The sequence below is a fragment of the Dermacentor silvarum genome, chromosome 1 (genome assembly GCF_013339745.2).
Source record: "Dermacentor silvarum isolate Dsil-2018 chromosome 1, BIME_Dsil_1.4, whole genome shotgun sequence".
Classification (NCBI taxonomy): Eukaryota; Metazoa; Arthropoda; class Arachnida; order Ixodida; family Ixodidae; genus Dermacentor; species Dermacentor silvarum.
In genome coordinates this window covers 179,835,152-179,854,280 of record NC_051154.1, presented here as the reverse complement: position 1 = coordinate 179,854,280, position 19,129 = coordinate 179,835,152, and the positions used below count along the sequence as shown (strand labels likewise).

Below are 19,129 nucleotides of genomic sequence, written 5' to 3'. Positions count from 1 at the left end.
TTGCGCAAATCTTGAATGTAAAATAGATAACAGGAACACAAAAGTAGCGGGAAAGGTTCGCCAAAGATTCGTAGTGCATTTTCGCGAGAAAGTGCAAAGCTTGATTTTAGGTTCGCTTGCTCTCTGGACTGAAAAGAGCGTGCAGAGTTTGCGCCTTCGCCGAACGAACAACAATGAGAAAGTGCATGCGCGCCGGCTGCGCATTTATCCGCATGTACAGCGGCAACAGCTGATCGAGCAAGTCGGTGCGCTGCTGCGGGCCATGTTAAACGTGACAAACTGAGCAGGTTGTAAGATTTCGGCAATCCTGGCGAGGCCAGCGTGACGCATCCAACTTCGCCGTCCGCTGTCTCGCACGCTCGAAACGCCGGACTATATATCCGCGCCTTCACAGTGAATCAAAGCAGCAGAAACGTGCTTGTACTTTTCTGACAATTCGACAGTGCACAAGTACTTCGGTTCCACGACCAATGGGTTCAAGAATACATCGGTGATTTTCATCAGAATCTTGTGCGGGTCCGCTGTCACGCCAGATGTTTGCACACACCGTGCGACCATTTCAGCCTCATTACCCATTGTGCCTCTCTCAGATCGGCTAAAATGATTTGGTCGGCGTAAGCTACTCGCTTTCCTTCCACAAAACAGTGCAAACTGGCATCATGCTGCACGAAAATAATCAAACTACAGTGTACTGTACATCAAACACAGCGGTTGCGGCGACGGGGGGACCTCCGTATAGCTGCCATGTTGCACAGAGTAGCCAGACGCGGCCAGTTTTCGCAGCGCCCCCTGCAGTTCATTTGAGTTGCGAATACCCCAGAAAGTGGATGGGAAAACGGCTCTGCGGTAGCTCAATGGTGAGAGCATCGCACGCGTAATGCGAAGACGTAGGTTCGTTCCCCACCTGCGGACGGTTGTTTTTTCATCCACTTTAATTTCTGTTCATTTACCATTTTCTTTAATCCAATTAGTAAGTACAAGTGATTTTCCTTATGTTGTCCTTGGTGTCATTGTTTGTTGGCTTCTGATGATATGATTAATAAAATCGAGCCCCTCGGTTCCCTTTCTTCTCGTTTATATATATATATATACAGGGTGTTAATTTTAAAGTTTTATGGAATTTTCCAAAATCGCCTGTGGCAGATAGCATAATTATTAATCATTGAAGCTGGGTTATTCGATTAGGCAGACATTAGTAGCACGAGAAAGCGAAACATATTCAACTAATTAACAAAATGCACTAATTAACTTCTTAGTTAATTAGTTTACGACACATATTGCAATTTAAGAATTGTAGCGCGTGAGCTTGTCAGGCGTATCCACTTGAAATGAACATCCAGAATGACACCAGTTTGGAGATATGCGTCATAAAACTCGCCGTAAGAATGCACCGTTGTTCCACTTTTTTACTAAAATGCTGTTTTATACAATGAAGCACAAAACTAACCGGAACGCCCATGTATTTCATCCCACACTTTGGGAAATGATATCTCGAAACTGGTGTCATCCTGGAAATTCATTTCAAATGGATGCTTCTTGCAAACTCACCGGCTAGAATTTGTAAATTGCAATATGTGTCGTAAAGCACTTAAAACTAAAGATAATTAGTAAACTTTTGTTAATTAGTTGAATATATGCTTCGATTTCTCATGCTACTAATGTCCGTCTCTTCGAATAACCCAGCTCAACGATAAGAATTATGCTACCTGCTACGGGAAATTTTTAAAAATTCCGTAAAGCTTCATTTTCAACACCCGGTATATGGAAAGATGAGAAGCACAACTTTGCAGTTATCTTTGGTTTATTTGCCCAGCAGCGTGTGCGTGCGTGCACGTTATATTTATAGTTAACAGAATGTTTTGATATCACCTGTGGCATGTAGCGTAATTCTATTCTTTGAGGTGGGTTACTCGAGGCGAACATTATTTGCACTAGAAGTGAAAATGCATCATTGAATAAATTACCAAAATTTCGGTAATTCACACTTGAATTAATTACTCTATGGCACATACTAAAATTTACAAATTGTAGCCGGTGACGTTGTAAGTAATATCCACTTGGAATGAATTCCGAGGATTACACCAGTTTCGAGATATTCGTCCCAAGAATTTACGACGAAATGCACTGGTCTCCCAGTAATTTTTGAAGTCCAATGCATAAAAATGTGTTCGTTAAAAGAGTAAGTGGAACAATCATGCATTTTTACCACAAGTTTGACTATGCTTAGCTCAAAACTGGTACTAGCTTCAAAATTCGTTCCAGGTGGATGTGCCTTGTGAAATCACTGGCTTCAATTCGTGTAATGTCATGTCTGTGCTACAGTAATTAGTTAAAAAGTTGATCAGTGAAATTTTGTAGTCAATTATGCATTTTGCTTTCCAGTGTAAGTAATGTATACCTCTTAAAGTAATATCCAGTTCATTAGTAGATTTGTACTATATTCCACAGGTGATTTAAAAAAATTCTGTTAACGTTAAGATAAAACAATTCTGTGCGTGGTGTGGTGTGTGTGCGCATGTGTACACACATACACTATAGTGTACTAGAATATACCATATGCTAATACACTCTAATACACAAATGTGTACTGATGTTTGACAACTTCCAATGTAGAATATTGCCCTTGCATAGCAACATGCACTGTGTTAGCATCCATCGATGGCGCATAAACAGTGTTCTCGTGCACATTCCAGGTCGCATATATGTACGAGACGGGTGATGAGGTGGTGCAAGGAGTGCGACTTCGATGTGAAATCTAAAGAGGCAGTGGCTGTAGAACTGATGTTTTATTGCATTCAATAAATTATGCCCAATCTTAGAATATGCTTTGTGGACCTTAAGCGAGCACCCCTTCTTCATATGTCATTCCGCTGCAAATTAATAAACAAATAAAACGAAGGGCTATTGGTTGGGGGAGTGGGTGAACTGAGCACTATTAAGCTTGACAATTCTTGGAAAGTGACAGAAACAATCATTTCAAGGCATATAATCTATAAACAATGAAAACAAACATTATTGTACCTTGCACTGGAGGCGCAATGCTAAAGAGACAGCGGAGCTGATGGGCACCTAGCTAGTCCTGGCTTTTGGGCTAGGCTAAACACTACCAAATCATTCTCAGCATTTTTTGGAATTTATTGATTACTGATTGATTATCGAATAGCTATTGATTGGCTATCGCAAGGTAATGGCCACGTATTTGGGCTAGGCTAAGCATTGTTAAGTCATCCCCAGCATTTTCCGGAATTTATTTATTGATCAATTATCGATTAGCTATCAAGTGCCTAAAGATGACTGACTAAGCTTAAGTAGTCCCAACCACGCTTAGCTAGACTTAGCCAGGCTCAGCTTCGCTAGTTCACAGGGGTATGTGCCATTGTGCTTGGACCCTTTCTGCACTACCACCAGGATCAGCCCACATTTTTTTCCGATGACGGACGGACTAACGGCCAGCTTAAACAGCTCTGCTGTTAAAAAAATTGCACTTGCTTACGAGTGGCGAGTTTTGTCATTTTCACTGCAGCATTCCCTAGTAAGGAAACTTTGTAAATCAATAAACATTTTTATACCATGGCAGTTACCAGTGGAGAGTGGAAGTCTGAAGTTGTAGAGGCTTTGCATAGAGGTGCCTACACGAGCAATAGAAAATTCTAGTTCTTGTCCCAGAATGGTTACATAGTGACGCTATTTTGTTTCAAGACCCTGGGACAAGGATCGAGTGATGGCGCCTGACATTGACGCGGCCACGGACCTGCTGAAACAGTCACGTGTTTGGGACATTGTCAAGCCACACATGGACCACTACTTCACAGTACAGGAGGAGGAGACACGAATGCCTTCACCGACAACATCTGAGATCAGTGCGGCAAGCTCAAGCAAGAAACGCAGGGTGGACAACCATGACTACTGAATGAAGAAGGCAGGCATTCTTGCAAATTCAATGGTAATTAGCAAGCCTTGTTGCTTTCACTTGAAGTCACAAAAGATGATTGCAGGTGTATTCAAATAAGGAAATCATTTCATGTGAGCGTGGTCATGTACAAGGTATGAACCAGTAATAAAGTTAATGGCATAATAAATCACAATGAATTATGACAAAAGTTCCTGCTAACATGTTAGTGCAGAAACATCTGATTACACCTAGCCCACGCCTGCACGGCCATTAATTAACTTGACTTTCCAACACTGTACTGGGCCTCCAAAGATGACATAAGCAAAGCCCATTTATGGCAGTATGAATACAGAATAAATCACCACTTGGTTATGTGAACAAGCACTTGGACCAAGACCAATTATAATACAATTGTTTGTGGTGCGAGTAGCTGTGTGTTGCGTTTTACACCTTAACAGGAACTAACCTGAGCCAATACAGGAGAATTGTTAGTAGATATAAAAGAACATGGCCATATTTTAGTTGGCTACTTATCCAGAGTAATCTTTATTAAGGTGGTCACAATTACACCCTTTCATTTATGATTCACACAGCAGCCATAAAATTTACTTCCAAGCTGGATGAGATCAAAAAAATGCAATGATGCACAGAATAGCATTTTTTATGCAAAAAATATTAAAGTTTACGCTCCAAGTTGGAAGTCTATACAGCAGGCAACAAAAAGTCAGAGAGAAGCATTCGATGATGTAACCCATCTAGTCTGTATGTAGCAAGAGATAGTGCCTCGGAAGTTTTTCAAAGACAAGTGTCCAAGTGTGCCTTCAGAGCTATGATGACCGGAAGAAACTGCTTGCAAGTAATACATTGCCATTAAAAGGCCTGAATTTTACCTCCCGCCCCCCTCCTAACCTTATTTTGTTCTTGCTCTTAGTATCAGGTATCAAGCTGATGATACAAGTGTTCATCAGGTGAAACTGGCACTGCATGGTGCCAGTTTCACTGCTAGTTTTTTAGTATAGTACTGAGCTTTAACTGAACATTGGCTTCTGATTTAACAAATTAACAGCACTCTACAGTTCAAAAGCCAATTTTCAGTGTTGTTTGTGCTAGGCCACCCTGCTGACTGACTGCCTCAAATCACCATTTTGGTACCAGAAAACACGCATTCAGCTTTAAATATGCTATGCTAAACATCCTTGTCAAAAAAAAAAAAAAGAAACAAAAAAAGAAACCACAATACTTTGCAGATGTATGCCCCGAGCAACTCACATGGAAGACAGCGAAGTTGTATAAGGGAGTTCTCATTTTTCGGAAGGCCTAGTGGGTGTTTTGCCAGTGCCCAAAATCTACTATGTACTCTGCAAATGCTTGCTAGACCTGGTGCAATTCCTTCGCTATTCCCGGGGCCTTTTATATGCTTCAGAATATTCAAGCTTTGTGTGGAGACTTGCATTAGCCTTTAAAATAATTAAAAAAGCGGCACAAACATACTCGTAGAACCGATAGCAAAACTATCGGCAGAGACGCGATACCCACAAGATGTTTTTTTGGTTTGGGTCCCTCCTAGCTGACCTCCAACATGGAGCCGGTAAAATGCGATGCAAGAAAAAAAAATTGTGAATTACTGGCTAACATAATGGGCAACACGAGCACAAGGCGAGAGCAGGAGCCAACGTTTTGACAAGTGGACTTGTCTTCTTTAAGGTTAAAATAAGCAGCACAAAGTTGTCTATTTGAGTGAGGTATACGCGAGATAAGTTTTATGTTATAACCATTGATAATTACATTTCAAGGCAAATTAGGGGCTCTGATGCAGGCTGTGTAGCTGGTTTTTCTTTGACATTTGATACCGACCATGCCGCTACACGCCGGCCTTCACCGATGTTGCCTTTCACCATTGTTGCACAAAAACTGCGGTGGAACTCTCCTTAACAGCTTTGCTGTAATGCAAGAGAAATAGCAGACACACTGCTTAGATTACACAAAGGTGCCACTTCGGTGGTGTGAGCACTCCATTTTGGTTAATGTCTGTGTGGCGCTGCTGTGCTGCTTCAGCTTTTTGCACACAAGAAACCTGATTACATACTGGAAATTTTATCAACACATTTTTAAAGTATGCTTCGAACAACATAACCAAAAAGAAATTAATATTTTACACAGCAAGACTGCCAAAGATTCTGGCTTAATGTGCAGTTTCTTACAATATTTAATTTATTTTCTAATAATCTACGGTTTGATTTGAAATTTCCACTCCTGGGGGGGGGGGGGAACACACCTCTATTGTGAATCTTCATACTCGGGCCACACTGCTTTTCATGTTTGTACAATGCCATAGCATTTCTAAAGTAAATGCAGCTTGGTGGCAAAAAAATATTGCAGGAAAGTATATTTTAAAGGGACCCTGAACCAATTTTGATGGTTGTGTGCATGTACTATTGTGAGCAATATGAGCGGGAACACAGGAGTGCATGTCAGATAGCCTCGAACCCTGCTATGGGCGATACGCAGCAGCTACTGTCGGAAACAAAGTGGAAAGGGGGACACTGTTCTAATAACTGTTGGTACTCCCACCATGGGCCTGTTTACACAAAGTGTGGAACTTCATATTGCCAGTGTACAGTGATAACTGTTTGGTGGTTACTGGTAACATTGTGCGCTGAAGCGTGGCTAAAAGTAGCACTGCTTTAATGCGTAGGCAACTCGTTCCGTCGATTGATATAAAAAAAGTGATTTAGAATATGAGTCAAGATCCAAAAGTTCCGTCGTACGATTGCACGAAGAACTCATACGATTACACGAAGAACAAAAATTAAAAAGCATGAAAGAAAAAAAAAATTACTCGCTGTAAGTCACTGCGACACATCACCGTCTTATCAGCTGTTGGAGGCCAGTGAATTGCCCATTTCTTAAGTCTCTCAAGAATTCACATTAAACAAATGTTTTCTTTTGTTGAACGTACTTCCCCTGCTGTAATGTGAGCAGCACAGTGCGGAATCTTTACAACAAAGTGACCTGTATAACGCAGGGTTTTACAGATCTCCAAGCACTTTGTTATCAAGGCGTTTCACTGTATTTATGTTAATGTTAGGTGCTTTTCAAAAATTTCTTCTGGAATATATTCCTTGAGAGGCACAGCACCCATTATGACATGTTCCTGAGGTTTCATAAATTGTTTTTTTTTCAAGGCCTTCTTGAGATATTTAATTGCATATGTAAAACTCACAGAGCAAGATGAAATGGTACAGTGATCACGGCAGCATTTTAATTATGGAGTGCATATCCCCACCAAAGTGGTACAGGGGCACAGGTAACTGAGCAAGACCTGCAAGAGAACTTTCAGCACGCAAGTGACAAACAGAAAACACCTTGTTTTCTACAGAGAGAGTTTCACATACTGAGAGTTTCATGCAACTAGACAAAAAAAAAAAAGGGAAGATTGCAGTTGGATAACACCATCTGCATATTGTTGGCAGTTGTCCTGACATACTCAAAATAATTATCAGGCTAGTCTTTGATTAGTTACAATAATTACTGATGTTTTTGAATTTGAGGGCACTATTATTTATTTATTTATTTTTATTCCATACTGCTAGCCTGGGTGCCAGGCCCTTAAGCAGGAGTGGGCATACATAATTTTCAATGGCAAAATAGTTGCAACATGTAGCATCACAAAGACATGGTGAGAAAATAGAAAAATAACTGAACACAGAGAAAAAAAGAGAAATACATTGCATTATATACAATGAAATGCCTCATTATACAACCAATACGAAAAAAAAAAATCATGATCATTTTCCGAGTGCATTTATAAATAAAAAGACTGTTTCACATTCTACAACATAAGCTGGTAGACAATTTCATTCACGGGCTGTTCTTACAAAAAATGAATTTTTGAACGTATCAGTGCGATTTAATGACAAAAGCAATCTGCACATTCAGATGCTGGTTTTATATACAATGCCTTATGAATTCAAATTTTTTTAGTGAAGAACTAAATAAAAGAATTTCAGTCTTTCTGTACTTTGTAGCTCTTCAAGTTCCGCTTTTTGTAAGAGGAGTGAGGGTGACGTCTGCCAGCTACAGGGGTGGGACTGCCCAAAGTCATTTTGGAGCAATTTTTGAAGCAAGTAAATTTGCGTTTTGGAGCAGTTTGGAGCAGCCTAAATTGCATTTTGGAGCAGCTTAGAGCAGGTTAAATTTCATTTTGGAGCAGGCCAGTCTGAATTTTGGGCGAATAAATGAAATATGAAAAATGGCAGCACAGTTCGAAACCACGACGAAAGAAAAAATAACCCTACACGAAGCACGTAGTAGAAGCACGCTTTGTGGCTATAGCGCACTAGAATATGGAAGAGTGTGTCAAGCGGTGGCATGGCGCATGCTATCCTGTAAAACCGAACACATCGGTAGCACTACGATCGAACTATATATTCTCGTGCACACGCTCATGATGATAGTGGAAAATGCTCTCAAATTATGCGGTCCAATCGACTCGGTAACATAATTTCTGGGTCACCATATGTCACCGCAGACCCAGAAAGCCGCAATCAACCCTGTGGGGTCTCGCACGTGCTTTTGGGACAAAGGAACGACAACACAGTAGAGTAAACTATGAAAAGGGCATTTATTGCACCTTTCATACACTAATACATGCTAGCCGAATTACTACGCATAGAAAATTCCCATGGGCGCACGAAAAGTCGAGGAAGTCCGACTCACCGCGACCGGATAGCGATGTTTGCCCGCATGCTAGACACCAACGCCTAATCGTTCACATGTACAGTCACACGAACGGTGGCGCGTTCGAACGATCCATGTTCGTCCGTAGCGGTGTCGTGCTCCTAGCCTCGTGAGACGGTCTCGCGAAGCTTGGATCGGCGCATGCGCGGAACGTCCGCATTGCTCACCGACCCCACGTCCAAGAGGAAGCACCTTCTCCCTTTTTCGCCCAAGTAACCCCGCCGTTAGGTGGCGTTAGCCGCGCAACACTAGCGCCATCTCTCGCAATACGCTGCCGCCATAACGCCACGCAGCGAAGCCGGATTACAGGAGACAGGAGCCATGCGGGGAAAACCACATCAGGGGACACGTGAGTCGCGCATCCCCACATCAGATCCGGAGCTTGCACCTTGCCCTAGCCTCAAGCAGAGCGTACCCCCCATTTGGCACCCAATGTGGGGCTCTTGGGGCATCGGACGATAATTTTGACAGTTTTACTCGGTTCGAGAGAACCTTTGTTTGAACCAAAGCGTCGTCCTAGCGTGCACCCTGATCGGTAGCATCGGCGGCGTGCTTTCTTAAGCGAGGCAACGGTGGCTGTAGCGTGTTTGAACTTTTCAACATGCTAAGCCTTTTCACAAGTGTGTCGAAGAACACTCGTCGGTATGAGAGCCACGTGGTCTGCATCCTGGGAGAGCGAGGCCTAGCACCCGTGGAGCATTGGCAAGCCTGAAGCGAGTGAGTACGGAAGCCTCGTGGGTGGTCCGAATTTCTTATGTAAATGAGCTGCTGCCTTCTATCTCTTTGACTTTGGAAGTTGCGGCTCTGGGAGCCGGGTGGCTGCGGGCCATGGGTGCCGCAACGGGCGTTATGTGTCTGGTGATACGTGTCTGGTATTGCGGCCAGGCACTGGGCTCTCCGACACCATCAGAGACGGTGGGCACTGTTAACTCGGATACTATGTGCACCGAGTGGGGTAGGACCATCTCACAGAGCTGTCTCCTCGCGGCTGCCTGTTCGTGTGCCTATTTTAGGTGTTGTTTTTGGATGCCGGTTGTTGTCAGGGTAACGACGAATTAGGCCTAAGGCTTTACGAAGCTGCCTGTTGCACGTCGAGGGACACAACCTGATGGGACCGTAGTGTTGAGGTGTCGCACTTTGCTTCCCTCATTCCAGTTAGCCTCGCATGAATTGAAATTACTCGTTCGACTCGAGAAAGCAAGCTTTGTTCACGTGAACTTAGCATCTGAATAGCCGCCCAAAATTTTGCTAGCAGAATTGAACATCGTACCACGTGGGTGATGTGCATGCAGAATCCCTCTCCCTTGCACTACTTTAGTGTTTGTCAAGTGCGTTGAGTGTATGCAGAATGAGCAGAGTCACCCCTGGTTTGCTGTCACCTGCACATCGTCTGCACTACTGCCCCGGACTACAATCGAGCTACCCCAGGCGATGGAGATGCCTGTGGCCAGTTCGGCGCAGCGACTTCGACGGCCACCTGTGTCTGGCTCGAAACCCTCGGCGGCTGGGAATAGAGCTGGCAGTCACCAACGGCTACTGCGGCTCTCGCCAGAAGGGCGCGTCGACATGAGCGACACTTGCTCGTGCCTACTTCTGCGCTGCCGTTTCCGGATCCTGGCCAGGAGTCGTGCCGTCGAGTCTGCAGAGCTGCTCCTGTGACCAACAGACGGCAGCGGTGTGCCCCAGAGACATTGTCGGCTTGCAGGTTGTGGACAACGCGTGGACATTTCCTCGACGCAGCCACTGCCGCCTGCACTACCCTTTGTTCGTGACGCACGCGTTGTTAGACCGTGCGACATGTTTCGCCTGAGTATATGCAGTGATTTAAGGTTGGGGGGATGTGGGGATGTGCGACTCTCGCACGTCTCCTGATGTGGTTTTCCCCGCATGGCTATCATTTCCTGTAATCCGGCTTTGCCGCATGAAGTTACGGCGGCACATTGCGAGAGACGACGCTACTGTTGCGCGGCTAACGGCACCTAACGGCGGCGTTAGTTGGGTGCAAAAGGGAGAAGGCGCTGCCTCTTGGACGTGGGGTCGGTGAGCGATGCGGACGTTCCGCGCGTGCGCCGATCCAAGCTTCGCAAGACTGTCTCACGAGGCTAGGAGCAGGATACCGCTATGGACGAACACAGATCTTTCCAACGCACCACCGTTCGCGTGACCGTACACGTGAACAATTAGGCGTTGCTGTCTAGCATGCTATCCGGTCGCGGCGAGTCAGACTTTCTCAATGTGTCGCGCACCCATGTGAATGTTCTATGCATAGTAATTCAGCTAGCGTGCATTAGTGTATGAAAGGTGCAATAAATGCCCTTTTGATTGTTTACACTACTGTGTTGTCGTTCCTTTGTCCCAAGAGCATGTGAGAGACCTCACAACCCTAGGCTGGTGAAACGTAAAAATTATTCCAATCTGTTTTTATTGCAATAACATTTAAATAGACACTCCAAGTGCATTTCTGCCGTTGCTATAGGCGTCGCCCTGATGTTCCTTTTAAAGTCCAGGGGTGATAACAATGTCGCAGCGTGCCGTATGCTGTGTGTGCTCAATGAGAGGGAGGGGGTTCTACTCCGGAGGCTGCTGGGTATGGCACTATCTGGGTATGGCCCTATCTGCTGGGTATGGCCCTATCTTGAAAGCGATCTGTGATGGGGACAGACTGCGAGTGCCGATAGCTTCGGCAACGCTGTGTTTACGGCGCTTAGTTCACTTTGTAGTAACAGGCAGAACGAAGGTCAATTCACTCGCTGCTGCTGCCACGCATGCTCACTCCAGCGCTTTGACAGAGAGTTTTCGCAGTCATCAAGTGAGACGAGTTCATGTTTGCTTGTGCGCGCGTGACACCATGCTTTTTAATTTATCCATTTATTTATTTATTTAATTTATCTTTTTTATCTATTTAATTTATCTTATTATTATCTTTATTTAATTAATTTAATTTATCTATTTAATTTATCTATTTTAATTTATCTATCATTTATCAAATATTTTAATTTAATTTAATGTAAACTTATACAAGTTTACATATTTGTAAACTTGTATGTTACAAGTTTAAACGGTCGATAAAACTATTATCCTTACTTCCTATAGCTGTCTACTAATTTGCTATTGTAATCGATGCTTCGCCTTTCGGGCGAAACTGCGACTTTTATTCCAAATCTGCCATTAGCGCTTCGTGAGAGGCCAGAATGGCGCAGGCCTCGGCCATATGGGAATAAAAACAGATTGGAATAGTTTTGCGTTATACCGGCCCTGGGGACAGAGACACCCGCCCGTTGAACCCTTTACAGCACGTGCCTACTTAATGTCTGGTTCGCTCGTGGCGCCCTCAGCCTACTTTTCGTTGTTTTTGGCCTGTTATGGAGCGCCGCAACACTCGCCCCACTTAAACGTATTCTAGTACACTCTTAATACAGCCACCCTGGCCCTTCCGACAGCAGTGACAACAGCCTAAAAGAGTGGCCGCGCGCGCGCCGGCACTTGCCGGAAGCGTCGAAAGATCCAGTGTTATAAGCGTGAAAATTACAAGAAATTGTCCGGGAGGCACTGCCGTGCGGTGTGCGGAATGGGAACGGTTTCACTCTTTATCGGAGGACGAATCCGTTCTCTGTTCACGGCCGCTACCAGAACACACATGCCGAAGTGGTTCTGAAGCAGTGTGGCGCTGTTTCAGTCAATCTCCTATGTTTGGCGCAGTTTGATGCAGGAATTTGCATTTGTATCAAAATGGCGCAATTGGCGCAGGAGTCCCACCCTTGCAGCTATAACAATTCAAGACAAATCGGATCAATTTTCTTTGAACCCTTTCTAGTTTTTTTATGGTGAACACAGTAAAAGGATCCCACACTACAGCTGCGTATTCTAACGACGGCCTAATAAATGGGCCTAATAAATGTCTTGTAAGCGAGAAGTTTTATGCCCGACGTGGCATTTACAAGCCTCCTCCTCACATAACCGAGTTTTTCATGGCCTTTTTTTCCATGTACTCGACATGGTTATTCTATTTTAGGTCAGATGTGAGTACAGTGTAGACCGCTTATAACGTAAGTCGCCAGAGTCGCGAATATCTGCACTATAAGCGGTACCGCACTATAACCAAAGCAACAATTTTCAAGCCCGCACATATGCAAAACATGTGCACCGAGCCGCCACGCGTATGCGACAGTCGAGGAATGCGGCTAGAACGTTTGCATTCATTTTACAGTCGAATCTCGTTAATTCGAATCAAATCACGCGGCGGCGCCTCCGACCGGCATTGCTCCGGCACCGCCATAGAGTAAAAGCTTAGGGGAGACCCCTCAATGTCGCGCGCGAACGAAAAAGAGAGAGAGAAAAAAAAAAACGCGGCGGAAATTTCACCCTCTCTCAAATGGCAAGGTCGCCGATTCTGCGTTGCGCCGGAACATGCGTGTACGTGCCGACGTCTCAGCCACGCTACCGTAGCCACGGGTAGAAAACGGCAGTGAACCCCTTCTTTCTCCTTTATGCTTCCTCTACTTTCTAGTCATGTGTTGACCTTGCACGCGCAGAGGGAAGCAGCGGCGCTGTCTCAGGCCGGCCAACGAAACTACCCACGCCGGCAAACGCCCGCTTCCCGATAACGGCAGAAAACGAAACTTCGGGGAGCTGGCGCCGGGCCGCGTATTTCTGTTTGCGCCTACGCACAGTGCTCGAGCGCTGGCGCCACGCTGCGCCGCTCGCGCGTACCATGTTTCGAGCCGCCGCCGTTGGAACGGAGGGCCGGCTGTAGCAGCGGCGCCTGCACGGCGACGGGCGCGCACGGTGACAGTTGAAAGTGAGGGTGCTACGACGGAGGGCGAGGGGAGCCACCGAAGCGGCAGAGTTGCCGAGGCGAAATCCGCTTCCCTGCCTCCCTCCTCCCTCACATTCCACGGTCTACGCGTGCGCCCTTCGCCGTGCCGTGTCGGTGCCGCCCGCTCGCTCGCTGAAGTTTCGTTAACTGCGGTTATCGTGAAGCGAGCGTTGGCCGTTTCGTGGCCCTCGCTCGCTATGCGCGCCGTGATATTTCATGACTCGCACTCACGATTCTGATTACAGCCTCACTGGCTGTTCGTTCGCACCACGTGCCCTTCTCCTCCACTTCGTCTCTTTCTTCCTCGAGCAATCCTTGGGGCGCCCGTTTGAGGGGAGCGTTCGCCGTCTCCGCTGACTTCCGTACTCCCAGGCAGCCGCACTGTAACCGGTATTTCGTTTCCCGCAACTGCACTATAAGCGATATGTGTATACATGGAGTGCTATGGGAAAATTAACGGGAGTCTGAAAAGACCGCACTATATCCGGTCCTGCACTATAAGCGGTCTATTATTATCGTTTATCGATAACGTATTACTCGTATAACGTATTATTACTCGATAATGTATTATTATCGAACTGTATTATCGTTATAAGTGGTCTATACTGTATTATTCCCAGGTATTTATGTCTAGAGACCTCTGACAGAGCATGACCATCAATGCAGTAAGTAAACAAGAACAGTTGTTTTTTCCGCATCACTCTCATTGTTACTGTTTTTTTTTGTAATTAATTGTCATCTGCCAATTTATACACCATGTGTGCAGTGTGGTTAATGCTGTGTTTAAAGATTCTTGATCACTCGGTCCGCAAATTTCTTGATATAGTATGTAATCGTCCGCAAAAAGTTTTATTTTTACAGATACATTTTGTACAATGTCATTGATAAATAACAGGAAAAACAATTGCCCTAAAATAGAACCTCGTGAAACACCTGACTTCCCGCGGGCAGAGTTTGAGTCTACACCATCGGCTGTTACACACTGGCTTCTCATGGAAAGGTATGCTGTTATCCACGCAAGTAAAAAGTCGTTTTTCAGGATTGGTTTGAGTTTAAGCAGTAATTTCTGGTGACTCACACGATTGAAGGCTTTTTCTAAATCTAATAATATAATATCTATTTGACCATTCATATCAACCACTGCTGCAAAGTCATGGATCGTCTCAACGAGCTGGGTTATCGTTGAGAATCCTACGCGAAAACCAAGGTGATGGGGGGTAACTATGTTACTACTTTCAACAAAGACGGCAAGATGTTTAAATATTATATGTTCGAGAATTTTTGCGCTAGAACATAGCATTGAAACAGGCCTGAAAGATGACACAAGCGAGTGATCATCAGTTTAAGGCACTGGTGTGATCTTAGCATGCTTCCAGTCATTGGGAAGTTCAGAGCGTGAAAGTGAGGCTTTAAAAATCAAGCACAGATATTTGGCACACCATTCAGTATACCTTATAAGGAAGTCGTTCGGTATGGCATCAATCCCTGGCGATTTGTTAGGATCTAGGTTAAGAAGAAGGGACAGTACGCCTTCTCCGGAAATAGAAACATCTTCAATTGCTATGATTTCCTCATAAGTGATGAGATCGGGGGTAATGTAATTATCAGACGTGCAAACTGAGCAGAAATAATCATTCAATGCTTCTATTTCCCCCTTATCAGTTACTGCTTCATTGTTTACCAATACGCTCGAAGCTGGACTTTGTTTGCTCGAAAGGTATCGCCAGAACTTATGATAAAAACCCCCAATGACAATATTGAGCTCATCTAGAATAACCTTAATGATAACACATTCGATTCCCCTGATGTCGGGCAATCGCATCACACATAGTGATTCTTGAAACAAAATGGCGACACTGCCACCATAGGAATCTCTGTCATTACGGTTTATCCTGTAGCCCAGTGGTCTTATTTCGTAATCATTAACATCTTGGTGTAACCATTTAAGTTTCGGTTACTATAAGCACATGTGGCCTGTGCACCATTACTACGCTTTCTAGGTCGACAACTTTATTTACTAAGCTTCGGGCATTTATATTCAGACATCGAAACTGTTTTGTTACTTCACTTTTAGGTCACTGTTTATCATGAAGCCTGCTGCAGCACCGACCAAGGGGAATCATTTTCATATGAAGACTGTCCCATTCATACATTTTATTATCAATTCTAATCTTGTCGTATGTTAGTTTCACCTTGGCGCCTGCTTCCTTGTTATCGGACGCACTATCCCACAAGTTCTTCCGGATTTGCCTGGTGGCTGCTGAGAAGTACTCAGACACTGAAGAAGTAGTTCATTCCAGCTTAATGCAGTTTTTCAGCACACTTCTTTTTCCCGGTCGTCTATGAATTTTATAATTACCGGTCTTGGTTGATTTGGCTGCGTGCGCCCTATTCTATGCAGTCTTTCCACAGAATTCATTTCTATACCGAGCTTATTTTTGAACAAGTCTCCAACTACGATTGATTCAAGTGAGTCCTGTGTTTCTTCCTATCTTTCAGGGATTCCAAAAACCAAAAGATTGTTTCGCCTACTTCTGTCTTCAAAACTCGCGAACTTTTTTTCCAATCCCTGAACAGTTTTTTCGAAACTGGATACTTTGGTACCCAGTTCCTTAACGATCGACATTGATGTTTAAACCTTCTTGAGTTTGAACTCTATCGTATTTAATCTTTGATGCATAGTCTTTTGGCCCTCAAGAAGTTCTTTTAATAATTGTTCGGTAGACTGACCTGGATTGGTTTCTATGTCGCCACAAAGTTTCAGCTACAACAACACTATATTTCGTACATGCAGATAACACAAACACAAGCTGTTGGGGCACGTCAGCTGGATAAAGCAGGGATCATTAGATTTGACTGTAGAATGCTTGTTACTAACCTGCGTAAAGTAAAGCAACGGGTTGGTCATAGCTGTGACAGGCGGCCAGCCGACGTGCCCACTAGAAGCAAGCTGAGGTGTCGAGTTGCTTATATAGGTGGCAGTCGATGAGCGCGGTGGCGTCCAAAACTTCACGCACAGTGAAGGCTCTTCTGCGCAGTCGCTGAGATAGAAGGGCGCAGTGTTGGCGAAATCTATTGTCTTGTGGGATGCGTTGGCCGTCCATGTCGCACGTAGCAAGAGCAGCTGCATAATGTAAAGCAACGGGTTGGTCATAGCTGTGACAGGCGGCCAGCCGACGTGCCCACTAGAAGCAAGCTGAGGTGTCGAGTTGCTTATATAGGTGGCAGTCGATGATCGCACTGGCGTCCAAAACTTCACACACAGTGAAGGCCCTTCTGCGCAGTTGCCGAGATAGAAGGGTGCAGTGTTGGCGAAATGCATTGTCTTGTGGGACGCGTTGGCCGTCCATGCTCGATAATGATTGTAAAAGCATGCAAAATATGAAAGAAAACATCATGAGGTCATGCACTTGCGAACCAGGACTGCAGCACCCTGGCGTGTTTCTAACAAACTAAACTGGTGTGTTTGTGGGGGGAGCAAGAAAAAAGCTGATGCTTGCACTGTTCGCTCGGTGGCCCGTATCACTTATCAGAAAGGGGCATGTTGGGCTGCCTCAATCATTCCGAAGATGGAAAGCTGGAAAGTGCCGTGTAATATCAAAGGTGGTGTGGAAAGTAGTGTGTAAAGATGGTGTGAAAAGATTCAAATGACGAAGAGGTGACATTTACAGAAGTTTTATTCTGTTTTGAAACAATAATGAATTGGAAAACTTCCACAAGTGCTTGTGGCCACACCCTCCCTTTCAGAATAGACGTTCAAATAAGCCTCCATCCACAGCTACGCAGTATTGACATCGTGTAATAGCATATTTGGTCGCACTCCTTGGCACAATTTCTGGAAGGTTGCAGCAAACCTGGCCAATCTTTGCCTTTAGAGTATCTGGCGTTGTTGGTTTTGTGTTGTACACATGATCCTTGATGTAGTCCCGCAAGAGAAAGTATAACCAGGTCATCTGCGGGGATTTTGCAGGCCATGACGCAGGCCCATGCCATCCGATCCACTTTTTTACAGCGAAAGCTGTATATGGCTAGGCGAAACGAAAAACCGTTCGTCCCATGTTTCGCTAAACGTCTCCATTGGCTGTGCCGTCAGTTACGTCGTTCTGTACGTCGCACCCAAGTGCGCGCGCCATTGGCAGCGCCGTTAGTGACGTCGTTCTCTGCGTTGTAGCTGCTCTGCCCGCAACGCCAGCTCCTCGGCTCGCCATTGTCGCATGCATTCGATATCTCGAGTTAGCTCAGCATCATGGTTAGCAGTATCCGACCGCCACTGGTGCTTGCGTTCCACTTCGCGATTTCAACGTGGACGTTTTGTCGCAGCCGAAGCCAAAGTGCCGCTCAAGAAACTCCCGCCGAAAGCGGGTGTTGGCCCTGGCGAACGCGTTCCTGCTATTGCTACGTTGACGCTGCTCTGCCCGCAACGCCGCGTCCTCGGCTCGCCATTGTCGCATGCGTTCGATATCTCGAGTTAGCTTGGCGTCGTGGTGAGCAGCATCCGCCCGCCATTGGTGCCTGCGTTCCACTAGAAACACAAACTTGTAACCAATAATTGAGAAACGCTTCAATACAGCGTCGGGATTAACCCACTGCTAAACACCAGGGCCACATGTTTCAGCTTCGCTCGTTAACCATCTGTACGGAGTTCTTGGGCGGTGTTTTTTTTTTTAAAGCTTTATGAAGCCATGTTGTTGCTTGGCTGCAGCTGGGAGCATGTGCACCATCTTGTGGAACCAGATATAGGGTAATCTAGCAAGCATTTTCATCTATTACATCAACTCATCCAATTCATCTTACTTAGCCCAGCAGAATCTCCGTTTACGCACCGCTGTCTTTTCAGCATTTCATCAAAAAAGCAGGTCTGATTAGCAGTCTGTCATAGATGCCGCACCACATGCTGAATGACCACTGGTACTGGTTGTGTGTACTGCCAAGCCAGTGTGCATTTGCCCCGCTCCAGCAGTGAGCATTTTGCAGGTTCACCTGCATATTGCTAGACAAAAGTATTTTTATGATTCCACAGTATGCTCTTGGAAAGCTGCATCTTCTTTTGTCTTTATCAGCAGCTAGTTTGCAAATTGGACCAAGTTGTGCAAGTCCCTGGCTTCAAACTGCTGAGGGAGCCGAGTGTGGCAGGGCCAAAGGCTAACAGCTTTGAGTATTCCCCATACTGTCGATGATGACACTCCTGCATCAAAAAACCCAAAGCACGGATACTTGCAAGGGGTTGGCAGCCATAAATGCCAAAACATTTCTGCAACCAGCTTCCCTAGTTCCCATTAATTTCTGGCGGTTGTTAGTGAAGCTCCCGGTATGCCTGTCTCGTAATGCCAAAGGATTGTTGATGGCTCGGCCTTGTTTCTGGGTGCCAGGTACGCAAGAAGTCTGCGGCTTGCCTTCTATCGCCATACGCAGCTCTTGGGGCAAGTACCACGTCTGTTTTTTCCTACACTGAAAAAAAAAAAAGGCCTCTTCTCCGCAACATAATGCACACCTTTTCAGAAGGTGGGTTATTAAAAATGCATTTCACTGCACACGGCAGGAGCTCTGTACTTGTAATACGGCGAAAAATCCTAAGGTACTTCGGAAATCATTACTACACACACCTTTCTATTTTTGGACAGCGTTTCTGAGTGGATACCACTTCCACTCGACGTTATTCCACATAATCTTTGATAAGACAT

The 19,129-nt window shown here is 45.1% G+C and overlaps 1 protein-coding gene across 3 annotated transcripts in view; it reads left to right on the top strand.

Moving 5' to 3' along the window:
- The window catches only part of LOC119436470 (histidine ammonia-lyase), a 67,307-nt gene that overhangs the window by 40,118 nt on the left and 8,060 nt on the right, over window positions 1–19,129 (top strand). For 2 of the 3 annotated variants that reach the window (XM_037703321.2, XM_049658054.1), the window contains exon 16: window positions 3,700–3,943. In XM_037703321.2, coding sequence (XP_037559249.1) covers window positions 3,700–3,910 — 211 coding nt within the window. In that variant the 3' untranslated portion in view covers window positions 3,911–3,943. Of the gene's footprint in view, window positions 1–3,699; window positions 4,101–19,129 lie in introns of those variants that run through there. The other variant, XM_049658046.1, reaches the window with a different exon arrangement.